The following is a 9,391-nucleotide window of genomic DNA, read 5'->3' on the forward strand; positions in this document are numbered from 1 at the left end:
AAAAGAAAACTGCAGGGCTCCAGGCCCGTCTCCATCTTGAGATGGCTCCAGAGCCTTTGTGCTTACTCCTCTCTTCACCCAGCTGAGCGGGCTGTGGCGCTTCAGGTTTTGCAGCAGCCTCTGCAGCAGCGGGTACACACCCCTTCCCTTGCAACGCAGAGCAAGGCTTCTAGCCTGATGGTCTACTTGATTGTCTAAACCACAGGTAAATGGTTTCCTGTGCATTTCTCAAAATAAGTGTTGAGCAAAGGAAATGAAAGCAACCAGTTTAATAGTGATCAACAATTTTCCCTACCCCTCCGCTTCAAAGAGGGTATTTTCGTAAGTCGGTTTTGAGAGAAAAATGTTTTAACTTCTTGGACATTTGCATTGTAAAATTTAGCTTTGCAGAGCATTCAGTGAACTAAAAGCCTTCTTAAATGCTGTTTCGGCTTTAATAAAATTGGTGCTTATTTTAAAAAAATTCTCCACCTTTCCCTACAGAACTGAGGAATCCATTAAGGACCTTATAGAATGGCAAATCTTTTTTAACTCTTAAAAAATTGATGTTGTTTCCGTCTTTCCGCACCAAGGACTTTGCTTTTACCCATCAGCGAAAATAACTTCCAATGATTGAGAAGTTATCAAGGACTTAAAGACCTAAATGTGAGTCAATTAATTCCTGCTGGATTTAAACTTAGTACAAATCTCACCTGTGTCCTGCTAGTGTCCTTTAAACCCGAAAGATCGAATAAGTATCTTTTAAATCCAAAGATTATTCAAACTAAGAGGACTCAATAAATTTAAAATCATGTTCACTAATGGTTAACTGTATTCATTAAAGCAATTGCAAATATTGAACTCTAATATAGAAACCGGCCATTGGAAAATGAGTAAGCAAAAGTCCTAAATTCCTTAACGCAGCTGCTAAAAATGTAATTTTTACTCGTCTGTTAATACTAGCACTTGGTTAAATAACCAAGTTCAATTTGATGCCTGAAATAAGATACTGTGCTGTAAATCATCACCTTCATTTTCTTGAGCACGTGCAATAAATGCAATGTCAGCTTATCAAAACCCATAAGAACTGCAAATATATTTTTATTAAAGTTCTCATACAACTCATACTAGGAATTCAATCAGCCTGAGAAAATGATCACCTAGTATAGACAAGGTATTTTGCATACCTGGGTGAAACCCATTTCTACACCATAAGGGAATTTATCCAGTCACCAGATGCTTGTCCCTCCCCAGTGGACCAAGAGGTAGGCCTCTTTGCAAAGGTTTCATCCGCGATCCTTCCAGAGACCAGACAGACACACCAGCTAAGTTTTTAAACTTTTTATTTGCATATTAAAAAAATTGTGCATTCCGATAATTAAAATCATTTGAACAAAAAAAAAAATGGCACTCTGATTAAACTGCATTACAGCCTGCAGGACACCTTGGGCCAGCTTGGTTTTACTCTAGATTTCACTGTCGTCCCACCCCCACTTCTTCCACCCCACTTCTTCCTTCACCAACATGCAAGTTCTTTCCTTCCCTGCCAGCCAGATAGACAGATGGGAGAGGCAGGCGCGGCCTTCGTTGTCAGTAGTTCTTTGATGTGAAAGGGGCAGCACAGTCATTTAAACTTGATCCAACCTCTTTGCATCTTACAAAGTTAAACAGCTAAAAGAAGTAAAATAAGAAGGCAATGCTTGTGGAATGTACAGTGCATATTGGCGGCGCACGCCTCATTACGATTCGCCTGCTTGCTTCTCCTGTTCAATCGCTGTGACCAGAAAAAAAAAAAAAAAAAAAAAAGATGGAGGGAGATGATTAAAGGATTCAGTAGACTACTATAAAGGGCTTTCATTTAAAGCATCTTTTCAAATCAAACATTCTGCAAGGTATTCCATAATGGAATAAAATATGTATATTGAATATGCTAAATAGAAGTACATTTTAACGGACAAATGTGTTTTTATATTAATATGGCATATTAAATATTCCATAACTAAATTACTAAAGCCCTGTGTTTGTTGGCTGCAAAACCATTTTTAATTAACCTTTGCAAGCCACATTCATCAGCTGTCGGCTCTTCCCCCGCACTCCCCCCTCCCGAATTCTTCCCGCGGCCCCTCCCAGCCTCCCGCCCTCCCACCGGCCGCTCCCACCCAGCCTTTCTGAAGATGGGGGTGGGTCGGAGCTTACTTTCTTTGGAAGGCAGTGGATTTTTCTCTTGCGTCTCTGTCTTCTTCAGTTTCGACTTATCGAATTTCTCGATCTCAGCCATATCGGGTTTGTCAGACATGGTTGCGGAGGAAAAGCTGCAGGGAGCAAGCCAAGAGCGAGCGTGAGGAAGAGCCACCCACCCCAGTGTCTCTGGGCTGGGAACTGCGCTTCTACCCTGCGACCCGCAGCCTGAAAACCCTTCTCGGCCTCCTTCCGCTGCCGTTCCACACTCACGAGCTTCCTCTTTCTACAGAAAAAGGGGCGACACCCCCCGCGCCCCTCCTCCCCATATTTCAAAACGCTGGGGACCAAAGAGGGCGGATGCCTCTCAAAGCCGAATCTTGCAGAATAAAGGAAATTGACCAATGCGAATTGTTCATTACAGCGTTTAAAATTAAAGGCTGGCTAGGACAAGGAAATAGGAAAGCCACTTCCGAATTCAAGTGGGAAAAATCGGCAAGAATTCTTAAAATGGAACCCAGGTAGCAAAAGCGTTTCCTTTTTCTAGCCGCGGCCTCTCCGCAAAGGATGCGGGCCGGATCTGGCTTTCTCGTCCTCTCACAAACGCGGTGGCCGCGGCTGTAGCTTCCGACCACCGCCCTACCCGCTTCCTCGCCCGCGCCACAATGCAGCCCCGCACACAAAGCGACTGCCGCGCGCCCCGAAGCCGGTCTTGCCTGCTCTCCCGGCAATTCGGCATCCCTGGCACACATGTCTCTGCAAGAAGGACTGTGAAAATGTCATGGCACAGCCCCACCGCCGCCAGGCTGCACAGATGCAGCCCGCGCAGCCGTCCGAGACTGGGAGGAGGCTCGGGGCTCGGGAGATGAACCTCAGAACAAAGGACCTGTCTGTTCTCCCCCATCTCAGCCTCCCAGGCAACGCACAATACCTTTGCGGGCAAATACTAAGAAATTTTTTAAGGTCCCCTCCGAGCAGCACGGCAAAACGCCAGTTTTTCGGTTTTGTTCTTAAATCATCGATTTTCCCACCCCATTACCCAGCATCTAGGGTGTTTCGCATCCCCCAAGCTCCCCAAAGCAGCCTTCCCCGGGAGAACCACTCCAGCTCGGCTTTAGGAAACGCCTTCACAGGGAAGCGGATAATGAAAGGGCGAGCACCGTGGCAAGGGGACTGAGGCAGGAATGCAGGAGGAGGAAGGAGGAAGGGGCCCTGGGGCTCACCGGAGCGAGGCGCACGAAAACGAGCGAAGTCTGGTCTGCGCAGCGGCCACCACCGAGTTGTCGGGCGGGGTGCGGCGGGCGCCGCTTTATGGGCGCTCCTATGTAAATGAGGTGATGTCACCCGCCGGCCCGCTTAACTCCTTCGCGCCGCGTCTCGGAACAGCATCCGGAGGCCTGCCAGGCTTTTGGGGAGCCCCACCCCCACCCGGGGTCCACTAGTGCACCCTAACCACAACATGGCGAAAAAAATAAATGAGCAAAGCACGCTCCAACACTTCCTTCATAACACATTTTCCCCTTTTACGTTTATTTCATTACGATGAATTTTTGCAACAGCAGCGCAAAAATTGCTCTTGGGGACCAGTGCATAACAACTAAGGGTCGGGGTGGCACCTAGGGTGACAGGCATTCTTTTATTGCGAAACTGCCTTTGTCTACTGTGGACATCTCCACACAAGGGCGCGGTGTCTCTCGCTGGAGAGCCTGGCCGGCTGCAGGGGTACGATTCCTGTGACTCAGCTTTCAGACCAGTGGAGGGCATGCGCCCCACCCCGGGCCTCTTTGTCTTCCTCGCTGGCGTTCCTCTTGCCTTGGGTGGGACGTAAAGCACCCTTAAGTGATTTTAAAAGAGAAAGTTTCATCACTGTAACATCCATATTGTTTCATCAGCATAATTTTTGTGAGCACTCAACAGTAATGTTTGCTGGTTGTAGGGTAATTTGTCTGGAGTTTATAGGGTAAAACACCTCCCTCTTAGCAAAATAAGTCAAGCTCAAGCTCTGCCATTGACTTTACTGCCTGGCAATGAGGAAGTTCTTTACCTTCCTCTTCCTTATTTTCATAAATTATAACAGTGATGGCTAAGGAGGCCTGCGTTGAATTCCGAAGACGACAGTTACATGATCTCTAACATCTTAAGGTGAAATTCAAAAATCAAATTATATTTTCAAGGGAGCGTTTCCAGCACTAGATCTCTGAAGTGCATCTGCATCTGGAAAGATAAGAAATTCGGGTAGAGGGAAGCAGTTTTCAAAATGGCACCTGACTCTGTGAATACCAGTGACCCACTTGCTACTGAAAATTAGTTACAAATACCATGGCACGCGCCTGCAAATGGCGTGTGAAAGGAAAAAGACTCGCCGGTTATAAAGAGGCCTAGCTGTGATTATTTCTAAGAAACAAGGCAGTGTGCAAAATATTCCTTCTCCTTTTCCGTGGCCTGGGGAAATGTTTCTAGAAACCCCTTGCTAATCATTTTTATGGCACAGGCTTTTGTCTCGCTGGGGATTAGAGTCAACCTTATATATAGACCCTTGAATGCCACTGCCAGCAGCTCGGACTTCCCCGTTTCTTCATCTACTTGACTTCCTTTTTCCTGGGGAGGAAGGAGGTGGGGGTGAGCAGGGGCAGGTGACCGTCTGGTTCCCTAGTTAATGCTCTGCTGGGTGGCTGCCTTCCTGGCCTCCGAATGGGGCACTGGACCTGTTCGTGCATGCACCGAATGTCACCTGTCTGGTATCAGTCCCCCGCCCCTGTTCCATGTTAGGAGTCCACTTCATCGTTGAAACACAGAAAAGATCTTGTAGGGTGCCTTTAGCTGGCAGCTGCTGTTGTACCGACACCGTTTCCGCTGGTTCTGTGATTCCATTTCCCCTCGCCCAGCTGCTGTCGAAAATCATTTCTTTCCTCCCAATGTCTCCTGATGACAAAGGAGTGCCACTACCTTCTCCTGGCTTCTTCTCCCAAGGGCCTTTCCTCAGAAAGAGTTAGGCCTCACTGAAGCAATTCTCCAAAGGAGATGGACGAATGCAAACTTGGAAATGTCTGGAGAAGTTTTCCAGTGCAGTAGCAAGCAGCCTTCCACTGTGCTGGGACACTGATAGAGGCCAGGTGGGGACAGAGAGGAAGAGAAAGAGATGACTGCTTAAAGGAAAAGAGTTCCCATGATTGGGATTGACCTGCAAACGGGTCAGGAGACAGAGAGAGACAGGAAAGGGAAGGGTGGTGCAGATACAAGGAAATGCAAACCAAAGGAATATTCTTAAAAGTTGCATGACTGGCCATGTGAATGAATCTTTCTGTGCTGGAGTTTTCTCATCTGTAAAATGGGTTCATTGCAACACGGACCTCACAGGGTTGTTGGGAGGATTAAATGCTTCAGACAGTGCATGACAATTAGTAAGCTCTTTCTATTGTTATTATTCATATTATTTAGGATGGAAGGTTGAGGAAAAATAATAAAATAATTGTCTGTGTTTAGAATTAAAATTTTTAGGTGTCTTGATATTATTTCTCCTATACATTTATATATTATTATATATTATTTCTATATAATTAATATATATGAATATATATTATTGTTTTCGCTTATAAAATGTTGATAGAAGATCTTTTGGTAGTTCTACAGCAAATACAAAATGACGACTCCTGTCAGTTGATACTTTCTAAGAGTCAGGCATTGTAACAGAAGTTTTACATTTGTTTTTTCCTTTCTTCCCCACCACCTTTCCATAAGAAGTTTCCAGATGGGGAAACTGAGGCTTAGAAAGCCATCATTGGGTTACATCCGCTGGTAGCCACTCTGTTGTATATGCCAAGAGCATACAAAAGTCCTCCCCGCATCCTCTTAGTCTGTACCCGAGAATCACCAGGAAGAGTGTGAGGAGCTAAGCTGTTGTGCTTTCCACAGTGTCTGGTGGATAGTAGTTGCTCAATAACAGTTCTCCCACTGCACTGAATTGATTTTCTTTTCTTTTCTTTTTTTGAGACAGAGTCTCCCTCTGTCAGGCTGGAGTGCAGTGGTGCGATCTTGGCTCACTGCAACCTCCACCTCCTGGATTCAAGCCATTCTCTGCCTCAGCCTTCCATGAATTGATTTTCTTACATGAGGGAGGTACTTGAACTCAGGTGTTGAACCTGTGACTCCAATTGCCTCACTTTCTTCTCCTCAGATAATTAAATCCATTTAGTCTTAATGTTCTAGATGTCAGAATGTTCCAGGATCATTCCTGCCCCAGGCAGTTACATTTATAAGTCTGTTAGTATGTGCCGGGCACAACTACCATTGAGGTAGGAGTTTTCGATACCAATTAAAAAGACAGAGGCATACAGGGGCAAAGGAACTGCCTACAACAGGTGCAGATGTTGTTCCCAGTGAGACCCACCCGTCCCAACCCCCAAAAAAAAGGCCTTGGGTGACTCCTGGTTGTATGGTGCACTCTGGCCCTGGGGCTCTCTGGTGAAAGATAAGTAGAGTCCACTTTGCCCCTGTCCTGTCTTCCTCATCTCACGGGCCACAGCGCCCCATGAAAAATGTGCCAACATTGCCTACATTGAAAGGCGGTTCCCCTCCAACCCTGTGCCCAGTGGAACCCGGAAAAGGTGTCAGGGGATGCAGTTTTATTTTGCTTTCCAGGGCGGTCCTACGATAGAGTCGTAGCTATTTCTAACCGTGGAGAAGTTGGCTAGAAGTCTGAATTCATGAAAATGAGTTATATTAGTTTGAACCTATTTAATTTTGTGCCAAGAACTTACCAGAAGAAGAGAAGAAGGAAGAGGAGGGAGGAACAGAAGAACACGAACAAAGCTGAGCTCCCAACCCTTGCTTTCTCAAGCCCAGATCCCTTTGTCTGAGTTTCAGGGCCTCCTATCATCTGCCCTACCTGCCTGCACCCCACGTTCCCCTGTGGCCCCTGCAGTCTCCATCTCGTCTCCCTCACAGCGGAGCCCTCCTTCCACTGATTGGAATCTAAATCCCCTTAAAGACACAGCCTAAGTACCCCCGTGAATAACAGGAAAAGGAAAAGAGAAAGGATATTTAGTAGAGTAGCTATATCTTGTACCCTCAGTTATAAGCCCTTTTAAACAATATCTGATTTCATTCTCACCCTATGGAGTGAGTAGTAATATCCCCATTTTACTACTAAATAAATTGAGGCTCCGAGAATTTAAGCAATTTGCTCTTAATCAAAAGCCCAGGTCTGTCTACCAAGTCTTTCCACTGAGGCCTATCTCTGCCTTATCTTTAGTTGAAGTATCTTTCTCCAGGACTCCCACCCAGAACGGCCCCACATGGTGCAAAGAGAAGGGCGAGCAGGGGGTAGCAGGAAAGCAAAGCGGAGTGAAAGAACACCCTCGCCTGTGCTCAGTGCAGAGTGCCGTGCTGCTAATTGTCCTGTTTGCTTTATTGATCCAATGGAAACTTTACAGCCAAAAGAAATGTAAAAGGGGATCTCATTCAACCCAGTTTCCCTTCTGTGGCTTGAATTTTCCTCTACAACATCCCCTCCAAGTGGTTACTCAGCCTCCACACAGCCAGGGAACAATACAGAAGCAAAGAATCTTCAAGTTAACGCAGGGGGCAATGAGTAGCTTAGCTTGGCAGGCACTTGCGTAAAATGAGAGAAAGTGACAGGAAATAACGCTGGGAGCCAGGCAGGGGCCAGATTGTAGAATAATGATAGTAACAATCATGGCTGTAACCATAGCAGTAATAACAGCAAGTGCTTTCTGAGTGCTTTCCATATACTGGGGAGCTTTCCATGTAGTATTTCTTGAATCCTCACACAATCCTATGACAGTGGCACCGTTATTTTGCTCATTTTGCAGATGAGGGAATCCTAGAGGGATTAAATAACTTCCCCAAGAAAACACAACGCAAGTCAAAGATAGGATTTGAACTCAGACTGGCTGGCTCAGAAGTCGCCTCATTTAAACACTACTCTTCTCTAGAATCCTAAGGCCTTTTAAAGACTTTTTTCCATATGCCAGATAAGGGTAAAGTTATATTCTGTCTCAATCAACTGTCTAGCTTTTTCATCGTGTAGATGTTTTTTCTCTTTTTCTTTTTCTTTTTAGGAAACAGGTTCTCTCTATGTTGCCCAGGCTGGTCTCAAGTTCCTGGGCTCAAGCAATCCTTCCACCTCAGCCTCCCAAAGTGCTGGGATTACAGGCGCGAGCCACTGCACCCAGCCTACATCATGAAGACATTTAAACACAGATATCATAATAATGTTATATATGGTGAAATGTTCCCTGCCCCAATTTTCAAATTATTTCATTACAGAAATTCAATCTGCTCTTTTTCCTCCTCCTGCATGGCCAAGGCACTGGCAATAAAGATAATTTGTATCCTGAACCGTTGGTAGTTTTCCTCAGCTTTTCACTACTTCAATGTTTTTCTTTCTTTTTTTTTTTTTTTTTGAGACGGAGTCTTGCTCTGTCACCAGGCTGGAGTGCAGTGGCGCAATCTCGGCTTACTGCAACCTCCGCTTCCCGGGTTAAAGCGATTCCCTTGCCTCAGCCTCCTGAGTAGCTGGGATTACAGGTGCGCACCACCACTCCTGGCTAATTTTTTTGTATTTTAGTAGAGACAGGGTTTCACCATGTTGGCCAGGATGGTCTTGATCTCCTGACCTCGTGATCCACCCGCCTCAGACTCCCAAAGTGCTGGGATAACAGGCGTGAGCTACCACGCCCAGCATTACTTCAATATTTTTTTAAGAAGTCATTCATATTACAATGGCTAAAAAAAATTAGTAGGTTCAATAGCGTATTGAAAGGGGAGGCATTACACACTCCCAATGGCTTTCTGTGTTAAAAATGGCAAACTTTTGATTCCATTGTGAAGCAGAATTAGCCTTCGCAAATAACAAGTGTTTGTATATTTTAATGTGTTTTTTTCTGTGGGTGTCAAAGTTTTATATAAAATATAGTTCCCAAATCATCAGCAGAAGGTGGTTAATAGCTTTATGGTGAGGAAAATGGAGTGTAGGTAATGGAGCACTGGCTCAAATCTGAGGGGAAAACCCACTTAGGCCAAGATCCACTTTCTTGGCTGACCCTGACGATTTGGCCTCTCCAGGACTGGTTTCACAGGTACACAGCTGTGCAGCTGCACTGGGCCTCACGCTCAGAAGTCCCTGGTGCTTGGCTTAATGTACTGCTGCTGCCATTTTGAAATTCTTACCCCACATTTCCATTTTGTACTGTGTCCCCCAAGTCCTGAAGCC

General features: G+C 45.6%; 1 protein-coding gene across 1 annotated transcript; it reads right to left on the minus strand.

Moving 5' to 3' along the window:
• Positions 1 to 1,305: 1,305 nt before the first annotated feature.
• Positions 1,306 to 3,489, minus strand: TMSB4X (thymosin beta 4 X-linked). The gene is made up of 3 exons (XM_007991039.3): positions 3,381 to 3,489; positions 2,176 to 2,291; positions 1,306 to 1,753 (listed from the first exon to the last, which is right to left on the minus strand). Exons 2-3 carry the CDS (start codon positions 2,273 to 2,275, stop codon positions 1,719 to 1,721), a joined length of 135 nt encoding a protein of 44 aa, XP_007989230.1. The 5' UTR covers positions 2,276 to 2,291; positions 3,381 to 3,489; the 3' UTR covers positions 1,306 to 1,718.
• Positions 3,490 to 9,391: the final 5,902 nt, after the last annotated feature.

This window comes from Chlorocebus sabaeus, chromosome X (genome assembly GCF_047675955.1).
Source record: "Chlorocebus sabaeus isolate Y175 chromosome X, mChlSab1.0.hap1, whole genome shotgun sequence".
Lineage (NCBI taxonomy): Eukaryota > Metazoa > Chordata > Mammalia > Primates > Cercopithecidae > Chlorocebus > Chlorocebus sabaeus.